Source organism: Artemia sp. Qi Xiang Cuo, chromosome 4, assembly GCF_049724085.1.
Source record: "Artemia sp. Qi Xiang Cuo chromosome 4, ASM4972408v1, whole genome shotgun sequence".
NCBI lineage: Eukaryota > Metazoa > Arthropoda > Branchiopoda > Anostraca > Artemiidae > Artemia > Artemia sp. Qi Xiang Cuo.
The window spans coordinates 19422030-19442325 of NC_142797.1; the positions used below are offsets into that span (position 1 = coordinate 19422030).

A 20296-nucleotide genomic window follows, 5' to 3' on the forward strand; every position below is an offset into this window, starting at 1 on the left:
AGGGATAGCTACCCTCCCATCACTTTGACTCTTAAAAAGAGCACTACAGCGTCTGATTACCAATCCAGTAAGCCCCTCCGAAGTTTATATGACCATGCTTTCTATAAAAACCTTTTATGCCCCCAGGGCATAACTTAAAACCCTCACCCTGAGGGATGGAGGTATATGTTATCCTCAAAGACATTATTTCAAGACTTTTCAGATACGTTGAGCAAAATGGCTATCTCAAAGTTTTGATTGAAAGTGTATGGGGAAATGATGGACGTGGGGGGAGGGGGACATTTGCCCTCTGATCACTTTTGACTAATAAAAAAGACACTAGTCATCTCAATTTCCAGTCGAATGAGCCCGTTTTCAAGCTCCTATGAAAAACCTTTCTATAAAAACCATATATGCCCCAAGGGCATAACTTACGACCCTTGTCCTGAGGGTTACGGGGGGAGGGCTGTCATCCTCAAAGACCTAATTTCCAGAACTTTTTACTACGTTGAACAAAATGGCTATTTCAAAATTTTGATTGGATGTGTCTGGGGAAACGGCGGGCGTGAGAGGGGGGTTAGTTGCCCTGCAATTACTTTCTACTATTAAAAAGGGCACTAGCCCTTTCAATTTCCAATCGAATGAGCCTTTTTGAAGTTTCCACGACAATGCTTTCTATATAAACCTTATATGCCCCCAGGGCATAACTTAAAACCTTTGCCCTGAAGGCTGTGGGGGGTGTCATCCTCAAAGACATATTTTCCAGATCTTTCAACTATGTTGAATAAAATGGCTATCTCAAAATTTTTATTGGATTTGTTTGGTGAAATGGTGGGCGTGGAAGGGGTGTTAGATGCCCTTCAAATCACTTTTGGCTATTAAAAAGAGCCAAGCCCTTCCAATTTCCAATCGAATGAGCCCTTTTTGAAGTTTCTACGCCAAATCCTTTGATACAAAGTACCCTGGTCTAAAACAAACAAAGAAAAAAATAAATAAATAATACATTGTGCCAACATCGTTCTTTACTTACGCAGCGCTATTGCGCTGCCTATGATACTAAAATATTATTCAAAACATTAAATATTAAAGTTATTACATACAGGCGTCATTTCATCATCTTCAAAAATATTACAACCATAGCAAATGCGTGACATTTTGGACGGCTAATTATCTACTGCCTAGCACCAGGCAGTTCAGAATACCGCCAACATATTCGTCAAATTCCAGAAGAGAAGGATCCCCAACACAGCCAAATAGGCCGGACGGGACTTCAGTCAAGTCAAAAAAAATCATTATTTATTTGCCGTTGCTCAGACAAGAAAAACAATTTCTAAGAAGAGATTCCTTACTTTTGCAACTGACATAAAACTGTCAATGTAGTCTTGAACTTGTAGACTTTCTGCATAATTGTATCGAACCCAATGCACAAAATGCTCACAGTTCATAGTGAGGAGACGATATTTTTCGAATTCTGTAATTAAAAGAAAGGTTATAAATTAGAATTGATTACAATAATTGTGCTAATAGTAAAAACCTAAAGTAGAATTATCAATAAATCTCATTGGTATGCAAAAAAGCTATAACAAGACAGGTTGGTTTTAATATATTTAGCCGGCTGCATTGAAAATTGTACTGTTCTTTAACTGTATCATGCCCAAACAACGGGTAAGAAAATTAGTGTTAGTTAGCATTTTCTGAAACTGTTGATACCTCAATTTTGACAGAATTCTATAGATGAGACCAGATGAAAAATAATCAAAATTAATTTAGTAGAGTGTATATTCCTGCAAACAGCAGTTCGTCACACCAAGATGTGCTAGATACAGGGATCTGGGGGGTAGTTTCAGTGGCACGTGCCCCTGGCCCCAGGAAGTTGCAATAATTTTAGAGGTCAAGAGACAAAAACATGTAGATAAAACTTAGACTCACAGCTCATCTCCTCAAACTAAGCAAGCTCTATCGATAATAAATGTTTTGCTCAAAATGCATTATATCGCTCTCTCATTTACAGAACATATGCAAGCCTATTAAAAACTAAAAAAAAACAAAAATAACAATAATAATAGATCATACAACAATAAGAAGAAAAACTGAAATGAAAGATTAAAATTATTAATAATTTAATTCTCTATTTAAAACAAAATTATTTTTTATACCCGGTTGTTGACTCACAAGGAAGTACCCGCCAAAATTCTGCAGAGGTTAATGACAATGCTGGGTATCAAGTATAGCCAGGGCCGTCTGTTCGTCTGGCTGTAGCATTTCATAAAAGGCCTTAAGGCGGTTGTAAAGATGATAGCTCAGACTCGGCTGTCAGCTGTCCAGATACTTGCAACTGTTTCATGGGCTTTGTACATGTTTTTGTTTGCACGATGGGCAGATCAACAATGCAATACACTACAGTGGCACTTTGAAAGAGGCTAAAATGCGCATCGTCACAAAAGCTGTGTCTAGACGATACGAGAGGTCATTTTCACCACGAAAACGTAAGGCCTCGACACTGCAGGATGATGTGCTGAAGATTAAAAGGAATGAGTTGAAAACGTGGACATCCTCCTTAGATCTCGGATTCATTATCGTGTAGTTTTCGTCTCTTTAAGTACCTCAAAGAGGATCCTCCCGATTGAAGTTGACGGTAGAGTGAAAAGATTTGTGCGCCATTGAATATGTCATTTTAAATGACCTTATAAACAAGTTAATGATCCGCTGGGAAAATATATGGATGTATAACGTAAGATTATATTGAAGAATTGTATTTCATTTTTTTGATTAAAAAAACAACATAAAATAAAATATAAAAGCTTCGTTTATATTTGATTACCCCCCGTATTTCATGATTTTATCAGGCGTAAAGGTATTCAGAAATGACTGAATGGGTGTCAATGGCATTACGTAGTAATAAAAACAAGTAAAAACACGATAAAGCATGGAGACAAAGGGGACATACCTTGGACTTGATTTATCAATAGGCTTTGACGAAAGAAATAAAAGATTAACCAAAAATAATCTGGCAAAACTCAGAAGTTATTTCTAAAAAAAAACCTTATTCTTCTATTCTTTCCCTTATTTAGAAGAAAGTGTTGCTGGCGTGAAACAATCAGCGCAGAAGAAGTAAAAGTGCCAATGCAGTCACGATTCAAAACAATAAGGCCATTATTTTGCTCATCATTGTGCGAAGATCTTACATCTGTCGACAAAGAACACTTGAAAGTAAAATCTTAGGAATAAGATCTTACTTCTTATGCCGTTCTTTTGCAAACGTTCATTCTGCTCTGATCAACGGTCTAAGAACAATGATGAGCATATCATAAAGTTCTCTCATCAGTGTTCTATGTGGCAGAAAAATGGCATTCTTTGTTTTTTTTTTGCTTGCATCAGTGACCTGTAAGATCTTAGAACAATGATGAACTAAAGAACGGTAGTAGAGGGGGGGGGGGGGTACCAGCCCCACGCGACACCCCAGCTGCCACCTATAACTTTTTTACATAGTTTAATGAGGACAGGGTCAATGGCCTCTTTCTCCAGGTGTGTTTTTGGCACGCTCATAGCGAATGTTATGATCCAGAAATAGTATTTGTTGTTGTTGTTGTTGTAAGTGCACGCTCTCAGCGAATGTTATGATCCAGAAATAATATTTGTTGTTGTTTCCGAGGCAAATGTTATGAGTTTCCAGGCATGCAATGTGACTCAATTATCAGAAAGTATTGTGACACAATTGAAACAACAATGGATAAATTTGATGAATTAGAAGCCATGTCAACTTCAATTTGCAATGTAAGCACATTTTTTATTTTCAAATAAAATTATTTTCCTTGGTCACCCTCCAGTCTAATCACGTAAATCCCCCCCCCATACAATACAAACAACATTATACAATGTTTATACTCGATGGAAAACGTGAAATATATTCTTTTTACCCTCGAAACCTAACCCCCCCCCATTGTTTTACAACCAAATTCTCGCAAAAAGAAATAATTCTCATTTCGTTAAATTCCGTCCTTCTATATTTCCAGCTCACCCTCCAGTATATTCAGGTAAATCCCCTCCCCCCTCCCACTATAATACAAACATCACTATACAATCTTTATACTCGATGGAAAACATAAAATATTTTCTTTTACCCTCAAAACCTAACCCCCCCCCCCTCACTATTTTACAACAAAATTCTCGCAAAAAGAAATAATTCTCTTTTCGTTAAAATTTGACTTTTCTCTATTGTATTCCTTTCTCTAATGTGATTTAAAGTGTCTACTGACTTCTGTCAATTTTTAATGAAAATGCCGCTCTGTTTTGACACAATCTCCAGTGCGAGGTTAAAATTAGCTATCAACCCTTTTCCCTCTGTGTTTACGAACGCAGCTGGCAAAGCAAAGGAACTGTTCTTCCGTCAAAATTAAAACACTATGATGCAATAATTAAGCACAGACGTAATGCTCTATTTTGGGGAAGTTAAACAGATTATTTACAAATTAAGTTCTAACAACATATTGAGGACATTACGTAAAAGGGGGGAGAGGGGGCAATGTCTCGCTACTAACAGCTTCGTTGTAAGTAAATTCTGTAAAAGTGGGAGGGAGGGGGCAATGTCTCAATTCTACTGCCATCAGTGTAAAATGAAAACAAACTGTGCAATGCTGATATGCAAGGCTAGAAAGAAGTCTTTTAGGAGTTGCATGAAGATTATATTACTTGTAAATTGAATAGAATTTTAACCTATGTTTGCAAAATTTAGGCCTATAGGTCGCTGGGTTAACGATCTAATTTAAAGCCTATAGACTACTGATTGTCATGATTTATTTTCTTACAAGTTGTCTGATAAAAACATTTGATTTCTAAGCCTAATATATTTCTCGCGAAATTTTTACTTTTTGCTTTGATGAAAAAGGGTGGAGGAGGGGGGCTTCTTTCAGATAAATGCTTTTCTAGACAAATTATGTCTGACAATAAATTCTGTAGAGGGAGCTACTAACTTTCTTTCTGTAAAAAAAAGGGGGGGAAATTATTTTGATACTAATTTTTTCTCTTCTTTTTAAGTCAAATTATGAAGAATGTGTTGCCCCTCCAGCTGTAAAGAGAGCTATGGGTACTGCAAAGAGTGAAGATTGCACGCCTCCTCCATCCAAGAAAGCGCGAGATGACGAGACCGCCCGATCAGTGCCAACCCCAATGCAGTCCGGTCAAAAACCGAAAAGACAGTGGGCCGCAAGGGTGGAGAACCCCGCTATACAAGCCAGCGACATCGATACTGCATCTATGCAAGCCCCTCTTAATCGAGCCTCAATGCCACCTCGTCAAGTGCAGCCATCTGTGCAAGCGTTCGGCTCGACTGCACAAGTCACAGGTCCTATACAAGTCGCAGCCCAACCTGCACAAGAAATTAATGACATCGCTTGCACATACACCCTCCTTGGACCTCTAATAGCTACCCCATCGACGCTAGGTCAGGAGGTTACTCACCAGCATGCACTACCTCTGAAACAGTTAGAGACATTTTAAAAGATGATTTAAAAGATGATTTTAGAAGAGAATTTGAGGGTGAAACTCTGTGGTCGTTATAATACACAAGTTGTATTTTAACAGCGTCGTGAGGTCCCCTACCCCAACCCCAAACGGTTCCGATCCCCCTACCCCAACCCCGAAGGAAGCCCCCGGTACTCAAAGGTCCCCCAAGCTCCCAAAGGGCCCCCAGACCCCCAAAGGCCCTCCCCGGGCCTCCAAAGGCTCACCAGGCTCCCAAAAGACCACCGGGCTCCCAAAGGGCCCCCCGGACCCCCAAAGGCCCTCACCTGGTCCCCAAAGGACCACCCGGCCCTAAAGGCCCCCCGGGCTCCCAAAGGACCCCCAGCCCCCCAAAGACCCCTGAGCTCCCATTTTTTAATACTTTTTATGGCGTTATTATATCTTTTCAGAACCAGTTCCTTTTCTTAATGACCATGCTAAACCCATTTTACAAGTTGAAGTACCCATCCTTTTCACACACAACTTTACTTTACAGTCTTTTGAAAGCTCCAACACCAAGCAATACTTTTCAAAGCCATTTCAGAACAACTTCTTTTCTTAATGTCCTTCCTAAACCCATTTTACAAATTGAAGTACCCATCCTTTTCACCCACAACTTTACTTTACAGCTTTTTGAATGCTCCAACACCAAGCAATACTTTTCAAAGCCATTTCAGAACAACTTCTTTTCTTAATATCCCTCCTAAACCCATTTTACAAGTTGAAGTACCCATCCTTTACACCCGCAACTTTACTTTACAGCTCTTGAAGACCACAACACCAAGCAATACTTTTCAAAAGGCATTTCAGAACAAGTTATTTTCTTAATGTCCCTTCTAAACCTATTTTCCAACTTGAAGTACCCATCCTTCTCACCCACAACATTACTATACAGCTCTTGAAGACCACAACACCAAGCAATACTTTTCAAAAGGCATTTCAGAACCAGTTCCTCTCTTAATATCCCTCCTAAACCCATTTTACAAGTTGAAGTTCCCATCCTTTTCACCCACAACTTTACTTTACAGCTTTTTGAATACCCAACTCCAAGCAATACCTTTCAAAAGGCATTTCAGAACAAGTTATTTTCTTAATGTTCCTTCTAAACCTATTTTCCAACTTGAAGTTCCCACCCTTTTCACCCACAACTTTACTTTACAGCTCTTGAAGGTCACAACACCAAGAAATACTTTTCAAAAGGCATTTTAGAGCTACTTATTTTCATAATCTCCCTCTTAAACCCATTTTACAAGTTGAAGTACCCGTTCTTTTCACCCACAACATTACTTTACAGCTCTTGAAGGCCACAACACCAAGCAATACTTTTCAAAAGGCATTTCAGAACAAGTTATTTTCTTAATGTCCCTTCTAAACCTATTTTCCAACTTGAAGTACCCATCCTTCTCACCCACAATTTTACTTTACAACTTTTTGAATACCTCAACACCAAGCAATACTTTTCAAAAGGCATTTAAGAGCAAGTTCCTTTCTTAAAGTCCCTCCTAGACCCATTTTACAAGTTGAGGCATCCATCCTTTTCACCCACAACTTTACTTTACAGCTTTTTGAATGTGCCAATATCATGCAATACTTTTCAAAGACATTTCAGAACAAGTTCTTTTCATAATTTCCATTGTAAACCCATTTTACAAGTTGAAGTAACCATCCTTTTCAACCACAACATTACTTTACAGCTCTTGAAGGCTCCAACACCAAGCAATACTTTTTAAAAGACATTTCAGAACAAGTTCTTTTCTCAGTGACCGTCCTAAATCCATTTTACAAATTGAAGTACCCATCCTTTTCCTCACAACTATACTATAAGGCTTTTCGAATACCCCAACATCAAGCAATACTTTTCAAAAGCATTTCAGAACAAGTTCTTTTCTTAATGTCCTTCCTAACCCATTTTACAAGTTGAAGTAGCCATCCTTTACCTCACAACTGTACTATAAGACTTTTCGAATACCCTAACATCAAGCAATACTTTTCAAAGGGCATTTCAGAACAAGTTATTTTCTTAATGTCCTTCCTATACCCATTTTACAAGTTGAAGTACCTATCCTTTTCAACCCACAACATTACTTTACAGCTTTTGAATGCCCCAACACATAGCAATACTTTTCAAATGGCATTTCAGAACAAGTTATTTTCTTAATGTCCCTCCTAAACCCATTTTACAAGTTGAAGTACCCTCCCTTTTCACCCTCAACTTTACTTTAAAGCTTTTTGAATGCACGAACACCTAGCAATACTTTTCAAAAGGCATTTCAGAACAAGTTCCTTTCTTAATGTCCCTCATAAAACCTTTTTACAAATTGAAGTACCCATCCTTTCACACACAACATTACTTTACAGCTCTTGAAGACCACAACACCAAGCAATACTTTTCAATGCATTTCACAACAAATTCTTTTCTTAATGTCCATCCTAAACCCTTTTTACAAGTTGAAGTACCCATCCTTTTCAACCCATAACTTTACTTTACAGCTCTTGAAGACCACAACACCAAGCAATACTTTTCAATGCATTTCAGAACCAGTTCCTTTCTTAATGCCCCTCCTAAACCCATTTTACAAGTTGAAGTACCCATAATTTTCACCCACGACTTTACTATACTGCATTTTTGAATGCTCCAACACCAAGCAATACTTATCAAATGGCATTTCAGAACAAGTTATTTTCTCAATGTCCTTCCTAAACCCATTTTACAAGTTGAAGTTCCCATCCTTTTCACCAACAACTTTACTTTACAGCCTTTTGAATGCCCCAACTCCAAGCAATACTTTTCAAAAGGCATCTCATAACCAGTTCCTTTTCTTAATGTCCATCATAAAACCTTTTTACAAATTGAAGTACCCATCCTTTTCACACACAACTTTACTTTACAGTCTTTTGAATTCACCAACACCAAGCAATACTTTTCAAATACATTTCAGAACAAGTTTTTTTCATAATGTCCTTCCTAAACCCATTTTACAAGTTGAAGTGCCCATCCTTTTCACCCACAACTTTACTTTACAGCTTTTTGAATACCCAACATCAAGCAATACTTTTCAAAGGCATTTCAGAACTAGTTTGTTTCTTAGTGACCGTCCTAAAGTTGAAGTACTTATCTTTTTCATCCAAAACTATACTTTACAGCTTTTAGGATACCTCAACACCAAGAAATACTTTTCAAAGACCATTTCAGAACAAGTTACATTCTTAATGTCCCTCCTAAACCCATTTTACAAGTTGAAGTTCCCATCCTTTTCACCCAAAACTATACTTTACAGCTTTTAGGATACATCAACACCAAGAAATATTTTTCAAAGACCATTTCAGAGCAAGTTACTTTCTTAATGTCCCTCCTAAACCTATTTTCCAACTTGAAGTACCCATCCTTCTCACCCACAACTATACTTTACAGCTTTTAGGATACCTCAACACCAAGAAATACTTTTCAAAGACCATTTCAGAGCAAGTTACTTTCTTAATGTCCCTCCTAAACCCATTTTACAAGTTGAAGTTCCCATCCTTTTCACCCACAACTTTACTTTACAGCTTTTTGAATGCCCCAACTCCAAGCAATACTTTTCAAAGACCATTTCAGAACAAGTTACTTTCTTAATGTCCTTCCTAAACCCATTTTACAAGTTGAAGTACTTATCTTTTTCACCCAAAACTACTTTACAGCTTTTAGGATACCTCAACACCAAGAAATACTTTTCAAGGACCATTTTCAGAGCAATTTACTTTCTTAATGTCCTTCCTAAACCCATTTTACAAGTTGAAGTACTTATCTTTTTCACCCACAACTATACTTTACAGCTTTTAGGATACCTCAACACCAAGAAATACTTTTCAAAGACCATTTCAGATCAAGTTACTTTCTTAATGTCCCTCCTAAACCCATTTTACATGTTGTAGTACTTATCATTTTAACCAACAACTAAACTTTAAAGCTTTTAGGATACCTCAAAACCCAGAAATAATTTTGAAAGACCATTTCAGAGCAAGTTACGTTCTTAATGTCCATCCTAAACCCATTCTACAAGTTGAAGTACATGTCTTTTTCACCCAAAACTATACTTTACAGCTTTTAGGGTACCTCAAAACCAAGAAATACTTTATAAAGACCATTTCAGACTAAGTTACTTTCTTAATGTCCCTCCTAAAGCCATCTTACAAATTGAAGTACTTATCTTTTTCATCTAAAACTATACTTTACATCTTTTAGCATACCTCAACACCAGGAAATACTATTAAAAGACCATTGCAGACGAAGTTACTTTCTCAATGTCCCTCCTAAACCCATTTTACAAGTTGAAGTACTTATCTTTTTCATTCAAAACTATACTATACGGCTTTTTGCATACCTCAACACTAAGAAATACTTTTCAAATACAATTTAATACAAAGATACGTTAATAATGTACCAACTTAAAAACAATACAAAGATTTATTACTTATAATTTTAACAAACAAATATACTGTAAATCTGTTAGTATACCTCAAAACCAAGAAATACTTTTCAAAGACCATTTCAGAGCAAGTTACTTTCATAATGTCCCCCTTAAACACATTTTACAAGTTGAAGTACTTATCTTTTTCACCCAAAACTCCACTTTACAGCTTTTAGGATACCTCAACACCATGAAATACTTTCCAAAGACAATTTCAAATTAATTTCATTCATAATGTCACATCTAAACCCTTTTTACAAGTTGAAGTTCTCATCCTTTTCACTCACAACTATACTATACAGCTTTTAGGATACCTCAACACCAGGAAATACTTTTCAAAGACCATTTCAGAGCAAGTTAATCTCTTATTTTCCCCTCTAATACCATTTTACAAGTTGAAGTACTTATCTTTTTCACCCAAAACTTTACTTTACAGCTTTTAGGATACCTCAACACCAATAAATACTTTTCAAAGACCATTTCAGAGCAAGTTCTTTTCATAATGTCCATCCTAAACCCATTTTACATGTTGAAGTACTTATCTTTTTCACCCACAACTAAACTTTACAGATTTTAGGATACCTCAACACCAAGAAATACTTTTCAAAGACCATTTCAGAGCAAGTTACTTTCTTAATGTCCCTCCTAAACCCATTTTACAAGTTGAAGTACTTATCTTTTTCACCCAAAACTTTACTTTACAGCTTTGGGGATACCTCAACACCAAGAAATACTCTTCAAAGACCATTTCAGAGCAAGTTACTTTCTTAATGTCCCTCCTAAACCCATTTTCCAAGTTGAAGTACTTATCTTCTTCATCCACAACTATACTTTACAGCTTTCAGGATACCTCAACACCAAGAAATTCTTAGCTTAGGCTAGATTAAATTAGGTTAGATTAGGTTTGGTTATCCTACGTATGCTTCACTTAGGTTAGATGAAAGCCAGGCAAAAGGTTGGGTGTAGTGTTTTCTTAGGGTAGACTAGATAAAGCTAGGTTAGGTTAGGTTAGCTTATGTACGCGTGCAGTCGTCGGCGAACCTGGCCGAACATAACTTAACCTAAACAACCATAATATATTCTACACTAACCTATCCCATCACTCAACTTTTTGCCTGTCTTTCACCTAACCTAAGTGAAGCATGCGTAGGATAACCAAACCTAATCTAACCTAATTTAATCTAGCCTAAGCTAAGAATTTCTTGGTGTTGAGGTATCCTAAAAGCTGTAAAGTATAGTTGTGGGTGAAGAAGATAAGTACTTCAACTTGAAAAATGGGTTTAGGAGGACATTAAGAAAGTAACTTGCTCTGAAATGGTCTTTGAAGAGTATTTCTTGGTGTTGAGGTATCCCCAAAGCTGTAAAGTAAAGTTTTGGGTGAAAAAGATAAGTACTTCAACTTGTAAAATGGGTTTAGGAGGGACATTATGAAAGTAACTTGTTCTGAAATGGTCTTTGAAAAGTATTTCTTGGTTTTGAGTTGTCGTAATAGCTGTAAAGTATAGTTTTGGGTGAAATAGATAAGTACTTCAACATGTAAAATAGGTTTAGGATGGACATTATGAAAAGAACGTGCTCTGAAATGGTCTTTGAAGAGTATTTCTTGGTGTTGGAGGTATCCTAAAAGCTGTAAAGTATAGTTTTGGTTTAAGAAGATATTTACTTCTACTTGTAAAATTTGCTTAGGGGGGATAATATGAAATGAAGTTGCTCTTACATGGTCTTCGTAAATTATTGCCTGGTTTTGTTGTAAACAAAAAGATGTATAGTATACTCTTGTTTGAAAGAGATGTGTACTACAACTTGTAAAATGTGTTTAGGTGTGACTTAATGATTGTAAATTATTCTGAAATGGTCTATGAAGAGTATTTCTTGGTGTTGAGGTATCCAAAAAGCTGTAAAGTAAAGTTGTGGGTGAAAAAGATAAGTACTTCAACTTGTAAAATGGGTTTAGGGGGACATTAAGAAAGTAACTTGTTCTGAAATGGTATTTGGAATGTATTTAATTTTTATTATTTTTACATTATTAATAATATTTTTTTTTTTTTTTTAATATATAAGTAGTTTAACCTGGAAATTGGGTTTAAGAAGGACATTATGAAAGTAACCTGCTATTATATGGTCTTTGTAAAGCATTTCTTGGTTTTGAGGTATGCTAAAATATGTAAAGTATAGTTTTGAATGAAAAAGATAAGTACTTCAACTTGTAAAATGGGTTTCGGAGGGACATTAAGAAAGTAACTGGCTCTTAAATGGTCTTTGAAAAGTATTTCTTGGTGTTGAGGTATCCTAAAAGCTGTAAAGTATAGTTTTGGGTGAAATAGATAAGTACTTCAACTTGTAAAATGAGTTTAAGAGGGTCATTAAGAAAGCTACTTGCTCTGAAATGGTCTTTGGAAAGTATTTCTTGGTGTTGAGGTATCCTAAAAGCTGTAAAGTATAGTTTTGGGTGAAAAAGATAAGTACTTCAACTTGTAAAATGGGTTTAGGAGGGACATTAAGAAAGTAACTTGCTCTGAAATGGTCTTTGAAAAGTATTTCTTGGTGTTGAGGTATCCTAAAAGCTGTAAAGTATAGTTTTGGGTGAAATAGATAAAAACTTCAACTTGTAAAATGGGTTTAGGAGGGACATTAAGAAAGTAACTTGTTCTGAAATGGTCTTTGAAAAGTATTGCTTGGAGTTGGGGCATTCAAAAAGCTGTAAAGTAAAGTTGTGGGTGAAAAGGATGGGAACTTCAACTTGTAAAATGGGTTTAGGAGGGACATTAAGAAAGTAACTTGCTCTGAAATGGTCTTTGAAAAGTATTTCTTGGTGTTGAGGTATCCTAAAAGCTGTAAAGTATAGTTGTGGGTGAGAAGGATGGGTACTTCAAGTTGTAAAATGGGCTTAGGAGGGACATTAAGAAAGTAACTTGCTCTGAAATGGTCTTTGAAAAATATTTCTTGGTGTTGAGGTATCCTAAAAGCTGTAAAGTATAGTTTTGGATGAAAAGGATGGGTACTTCTACTTTTAAAATGGGTTTAGAAGGGACATTAAGAAAGTAACTTGCTCTGAAATGGTCTTTGAAAAGTATTTCTTGGTGTTGAGGTATCCTAAAAGCTGTAAAGTATAGTTTTGGATGAAAAAGATGAGTACTTCAACTTTAGGACGGTCACTAAGAAACAAACTAGTTCTGAAATGCCTTTGAAAAGTATTGCTTGATGTTGGGTATTCAAAAAGCTGTAAAGTAAAGTTGTGGGTGAAAAGGATGGGCACTTCAACTTGTAAAATGGGTTTAGGAAGGACATTAAGAAAAGAACTTGTTCTGAAATGTATTTGAAAAGTATTGCTTGGTGTTGGCGCATTCAAAAGACTGTAAAGTAAAGTTGTGTGTGAAAAGGATGGGTACTTCAATTTGTAAAAAGGTTTTATGATGGACATTAAGAAAAGGAACTGGTTATGAAATGCCTTTTGAAAAGTATTGTTTGGAGTTGGGGCATTCAAAAGGCTGTAAAGTAATGTTGTGGGTTAACATGATGGGAACTTCAACTTGTAAAACGTGTTTAGGAAGGACATTAAGAAAATAGCTTGTTCTGAAATGCCTTTTGAAAAGTATTGCTTGGTGTTGGAGCATTCAAGAATGCAGTATAGTAAAGTCGTGGGTGAAAAGTATGGGTACTTCAACTTGTAAAATGTGTTTAGGAGGGGCATTAAGAAAGGAACTGGTTCTGAAATGCATTGAAAAGTATTGCTTGGTGTTGTGGTCTTCAAGAGCTGTAAAGTAAAGTTATGGGTTGAAAAGGATGGGTACTTCAACTTGTAAAATGGGTTTAGGAGGGGCATTGAGAAAATAACTTGCTGTGAAATTCATTAAAAATTATGTCTTGGATTTGTGATCTTCAAGAGCCGTAAAGTAATGTTGTGTGTGAAAAGGTTGGGTACTTCAGTTTGTAGAAAGGTCTTATGAGGGACAGTAAGAAAGGACCTGGTACTGAAATGCCTTTTGAAAAGTATTGCTTGGTGTTCGTGCATTCAAAAAGCTGTAAAGTAAAGTTGAGGGTGAAAAGGGAGGGTACTTCAACTTGTAAAATGGGTTTAGGAGGGACATTAAGAAAATAACTTGTTCTGAAATGCCATTTGAAAAGTATTGCTATGTGTTGGGGCATTCAAAAGCTTTAAAGTAATTTTGTGGGTTGAAAAGGATGGGTACTTCAACTTGTAAAATGGGTTTAGGAAGGACATTAAGAAAATAACTTGTTCTGAAATGCCTTTTGAAAAGTATTGCTTGATGTTGGGGTATTCGAAAAGTCTTATAGTACAGTTGTGAGGTAAAGGATGGCTACTTCAACTTGTAAAATGGGTTTAGGAAGGACATTAAGAAAAGAAGTTGTTCTGAAATGCTTTTGAAAAGTATTGCTTGATGTTGGGGTATTCGAAAAGCCTTATAGTAGAGTTGTGAGGAAAAGGATGGGTACTTCAATTTGTAAAATGGATTTAGGACGGTCACTAAGAAAAGAACTTGTTCTGAAATGTCTTTTGAAAAGTATTGCTTGGTGTTGGAGCATTCAAAAAGCTGTAAAGCAAAGTTGTGGGTGAAAAGGAGGGTTACTTCAACTTGTAAAATGGGTTTACAATGGAAATTATGAAAAGAACTTGTTCTGAAATGTCTTTGAAAAGTATTGCATGATATTGGCACATTCAAAAAGCTGTAAAGTAAAGTTGTGGGTGAAAAGGATGGATGCCTCAACTTGTAAAATGGGTCTAGGAGGGACTTTAAGAAAGGAACTTGCTCTTAAATGCCTTTTGAAAAGTATTGCTTGGTGTTGAGGTATTCAAAAAGTTGTAAAGTAAAATTGTGGGTGAGAAGGATGGGTACTTCAAGTTGGAAAATAGGTTTAGAAGGGACATTAAGAAAATAACGTGTTCTGAAATGCCTTTTGAAATGTATTGCTTGGTGTTGTGGCCTTCAAGAGCTGTAAAGTAATGTTGTGGGTGAAAAGTATGGGTACTTCAACTTGTAAAATGGGTTTAGGAGGGACATTAAGAAAAGAACTGGTTCTGAAATGCCTTTTTCAAGTTGGAAAATAAGTTTAGAAGGGACATTAAGAAAATAACTTGTTCTGAAATGCCTTTTGAAAAGTATTGCTTGGAGTTGGGTATTCAAAAAGCTGTAAAGTAAAGTTGTGGGTGAAAAGGATGGGAACTTCAACTTGTAAAATGGGTTTAGGAGGGATATTAAGAGAGGAACTGGTTCTGAAATGCCTTTTGAAAAGTATTGCTTGGTGTTGTGGTCTTCGAGAGCTGTAAAGTAATGTTGTGGGTGAGAAGGATGGGTACTTCAAGTTGGAAAATTGGTTTAGAAGGGACATTAAGAAAATAACTTGTTCTGAAATGCCTTTTGAAAAGTATTGCTTGGTGTTGTGGTCTTCAAAAGCTGTAAAGTAAAGTTGCGGGTGAAAAGGATGGGTACTTCAACTTGTAAAATGGGTTTAGGAGGGATATTAAGAAAAGAAGTTGTTCTGAAATGCCTTTGAAAAGTATTGCTTGGTGTTGGAGCGTTCAAAAAGCTGTAAAGTAAAGTTGTGGGTGAAAAGGATGGGTACTTCAATTTGTAAAATGGGTTTAGGAAGGACATTAAGAAAAGAAGTTGTTCTGAAATGGCTTTGAAAAGTATTGCTTGGTGTTGGAGCATTCAAAAGACTGTAAAGTAAAGTTGTGTGTGAAAAGTATGGGTACTTCAACTTGTAAAATGGGTTTAGCATGGTCATTAAGAAAAGGAACTGGTTCTGAAAAGATATAATAACGCCATAAAAAGTATTAAAAAATGGGAGCTCAGGGGCCTTTGGGTTGCTGGGGGTCCTTTGGGAGCCCGGGGGGCCTTTAGGGCCGGGTGGTCCTTTGGGGACCGGGTGAGGGCCTTTGGGGGTCCGGGGGGCCCTTTGGGAGCCCGGTGGTCTTTTGGGAGCCTGGTGGGCCTTTGGGGGCCGGGGGAGGGCGTTTTGGGGTCGGGGGAGGGCCTTTGGGGGGCTGGGGGCCCTTTGGGAGCTCGGGGGGACCTTTGAGTACCGGGGGCTTCCTTCGGGGTTGGGGTAAAGGGATCGGAACCCTTTGGGGTTGGGGTAGGGGACCTCACGACGCTGTTAAAATACAACTTGTGTATTATAACGACCACAGAGTTTCACCCTCAAATTCTCTTCTAAAATCATCTTTTAAATCATCTTTTAAAATGTCTCTAACTGTTTCAGAGGTAGTGCATGCTGGTGAGTAACCTCCTGACCTAGCGTCGATGGGGCAGCTATTAGAGGTCCAAGGAGGGCGTATGTGCAAGCGATGTCATTAATTTCTTGCGCAGGTTGGGCTGCGACTTGTACAGGACCTGTGACTTGTGTAGTCGAGCCAAAGGCTTGCACAGATGGCTGCACTTGACGAGGTGGCATTGAGGCTCGATTAAGAGGGGCTTGCATAGATGCAGTATCGATGTCGCTGGCTTGTATAGCGGGGTTCTCCACCCTTGCAGCCCACTGTCTTTTCGGTTTTTGACCGGAATGCATTGGGGGTGGCACTGATCGGGCGGTCTTGTCATCTCACGCTTTCTTTGATGGAGGAGTCGTGCAATCTTCGCTATTTGCGGTACCCATAGCTCTCTTTACAGCTGGAGGGGCAACAAATTCTTCATAATTTGCCTTAAAAAGAAGAGAAAAAATTAGTATCAAAATAATTTCCCCCTTTTTTTTACAGAAAGAAAGTTAGTACCTCCTTCTACAGAATTTATTGTCAGACATAATTTGTCTAGAAAAGCATTTATCTGAAAGAAGCCCCCTCCTCCACCGTTTTTCAGCAAAGCAAAAAGTAAAAATTTCGCGAGAAATATATTAGGCTTAGAAATCAAATGTTTTTATTAGACAACTTGTAAGAAAATAAATCATGACAATCAGTAGTCTATAGGCTTTAAATTAGATCGTTAACCCAGCGACCTATAGGCCTAAATTTTGCAAACATAGGTTAAAATTCTATTCAATTTACACGTAATATAAGCTTCATGCAACTCCTAAAAGACTTTTCTTTCTAGCCTTGCATATCAGCATTGCACAATTTGTTTTCATTTTACAATGATGGCGGTAGAATTGAGACATTGCCCCGTCCCTCTCCCTTTTACGTAATTTACTTACAACGAAACTGTTAGAAGTGAGGCGTTGCCCCCTCTCCCCCCTTTTACATAATGTCCTAAATATATTGTTAGACCTTAATTTGAAAATAATCTGTTTCCCTTGTCTAAAAGAGAGCATTGCGTCTGTGCTTAATTATTGCATCATAGCGTTTTAATTTTGATGGAAGAACAGTTCCTTTTGACTTGACCACTGCGTTTGTAAACACGGAGGGAAAAGGGGGGATAGCAAATTTTAAACTTGCACTGGAGATTGTGTCAAAACAGAGCGGCATTTTCATTAAAAATTGACAGAAGTCAGTAGACACTTTAAATCACATTAGAGAAAGGTATACAATAGAGAAAAGTCAAACTTTAACGAAAAGAGAATTATTTCTTTTTGCGAGAATTTTGTTGTAAAATAGTGAGGGGGGGGGGGGTGGGTTTTGAGGGTAAAAGCAAATATTTTATGTTTTCCATCGAGTATAAAGATTGTATAGTGATGTTTGTATTATAGTGGGAGGGGGAGGGGATTTACCTGAATATACTGGAGGGTGAGCTGGAAATATAGAAGGAAGGAATTTAACGAAATGAGAATTATTTCTTTTTGCGAGAATTTGGTTGTAAAACAATGGGGGGGGGGGGGTTAGGTTTCGAGGGTAAAAGAATATATTTTACGTTTTTCACCGAGTATAAAGATTGTATAGTGATGTTTGTATTGTATGGGGGGGGGGGATTTACGTGAATATACTGGAGGGTGACCAAGGAAAAAAATTTTATTTGAAAATAAAAAATGTACTTACATTGCAAAGTGAAGTTGGCATGGCTTCTAATTCATCAAATTTATCCATTGTTGTTTCAATTGTGTCACAATACTTTCTGATAATTGAGTCACATTGCATGCCTGGAAACTCATAACATTTGCCTCGGAAACAACAACAAATATTATTTCTGGATCATAACATTCGCTGAGAGCGTGCACTTACAACAACAACAACAACAAATACTATTTCTGGATCATAACATTCGTTGAGAGCGTGCCAAAAACACACCTGGAGAAAGAGGCCATTGACCCTGTCCTCATTAAACTATGTAAAAAGGTTGTAGGTGGCAGCAGGGGTGTCGCGTGGGGCTGGTACCCCCCCTCTACTAACGGTAATCTGTGCAGAAAAGATCTAAGATCTCAGTGCTAAAGAACAGCACAATATGTTGATTTACTAACAGGATCAGGACAATGGACCTATCCACACTTATTGGGCATATCAACAAACTTTTGTCTTATCCAGAGCCAGACTTTTACCAGACTTAGTGTTTGAATTATGTTGCGAAATATGCCCGCTCGTTCCAAACACCGTCGTCCAAACTGCCCATAATATGCTAAATATGCGAATTACATTTATTGGCTTTCAAAACTTTGGAAATGTGATCGGATGGCAAATTATTCAAATTCACTAGGAATGTTTTGAAAAGTCAAATTATAATATTTTTTTTTTTAAAGTTAATTGGTACAAAATATAGTAGTCATAATATATACTTGTTGGGACTTCTGTTTTTTGCACTATTTGGCCAATTTTGTTGTCAACGATATTATTGCATACATTTTAAAGTGGCGGAAAAATATTAAACTAATAATATACTTTTCCAAATAAAATTAACAAGCAATAATAAACTCTAAACAAAATTGTACAACAATTAATAAAGTTACCACAAAAAAATTATTATGAGGAGCTTTCATTCACAGAATATTGTGATAAAAAGTGAGCTTTTATCATATTTTTGCTCGAGCATTAATTCTTGAATCGAACTGAATTCGATTTCCCCCCAAAAACAACAATACAAAAAATTCCAATATATTATGGACTCTAGAAGCTCACACTTATCCGGGAAACTCGTAGCTTCACTAAAACAAACCATATAAGTTACACAGAATGTGAATGTGAAGGTAGTGTTAAGAAAAAATAAATCTTTAGGTTGAGTGCCAAGAGTCCTCCCATATTTGGTCATTTCCCTTTATCCCATGTTCCTTTTTGTCAAAATTTATTTTCCTTTCTGTTTTTTCTTTTGTTCTTCTTGTTTTTACTCTGTCTTTCTGGGCCTGCCCAATTTTCTTATTTGACGGGTTATGAATAAAATGATAATGATTTGAAGAGGGGAGGGAGAGGGGGAGTATCTCATCAGAAACTGATAGGTCTTATGCAAAAGTTTTTGGTAGTTACAGTCTGATTGGCTGTCACAGAATTTTCATTTGGATTTTTACTTTGCGGCAGAAAATGGACAAAAATAAAACGTTGCCGAGGCGTGATTTATTTTAGTACTGAAAAATGGTACTACAGCTCGGAAAATACTTTCGAATGAGCTCTGTCCCAGCATTCAACGGCCACTGGTCGTTATTTGTTAAAATTTTATCTATTACTTATAATAGATAAATTATATGAATAATAGAATTTTATATGAATTTTATCTATTAATATTAGCATTACAGATACACTTCCATATGACACCTCTCCCAATATTCAACGGCCACTGGTCTAATTTGATCACGATCACCTCTAAAAAAGCCATCCGTGAACGTCATTCTCAAGAAAAATCGTAACTTTTGCATTGTTCATGAAGAGAGGACTTTTAACAGGTTTTTATAATATGTTCCCATACACACGCTACGGATGTGGTTTCCATCAAGATAATATCACTTTGGAAGAGTATCCCCTCTTTCCCCATCTAAAATTATGTAAATAATCTTACACTAACAATATTTAAAAGTAATTTTAAGCTTAATAGGTTTCTCATTTGTGGAAGCAGCATTAATAGTAGTTTCTTAGGGTGCATTTACTATTGTCAAAATTACACTTCAAGTTCAATTACAATCAAGCTTATCAGAGGCAACGCTACAGCGTTGCCTACAGTAAAGGCCATACGGCTCCAATGTTTTATTATTTATTATTATTATTTTTTTTCCCAGAGGCAATTCATATGGAAGGTCGTCGTAGAAACTTCAAAGGGGTCATTCGATTGGAAATCGAGAGCTCTAGTGCCCTTTATAAGGGTCAAAAGTGATTGGAAGGCAACTAACACCCGATCCAGGTCCACCAAGTCCCAAAACATATCAAATCTAAATTTTGAGTTAGCCGTTTTGTTCTACGTAGTTGATTTCCAGATAGAAATAATATTTTTGAGGAGGACACTCCCCCCACAGCCCTCAGGGCACAGGTTGTAAGTTATGCCATGGGGGCATATAAGGTTTTTTTT

General features: G+C 36.9%; 1 protein-coding gene across 1 annotated transcript in view; it reads right to left on the bottom strand.

Annotated features, from left to right (window-relative positions):
• The window catches only part of LOC148952857 (phospholipase A and acyltransferase 3-like), a 179295-nt gene that overhangs the window by 10830 nt on the left and 148169 nt on the right, over positions 1-20296 (bottom strand). Inside the window, exon 5 of the mRNA XM_089088131.1 lies at positions 1329-1450. Within this exon, the coding sequence (XP_088944257.1) occupies positions 1329-1450 (122 nt within the window). The remainder of the gene's footprint in view (positions 1-1328; positions 1451-20296) is intronic.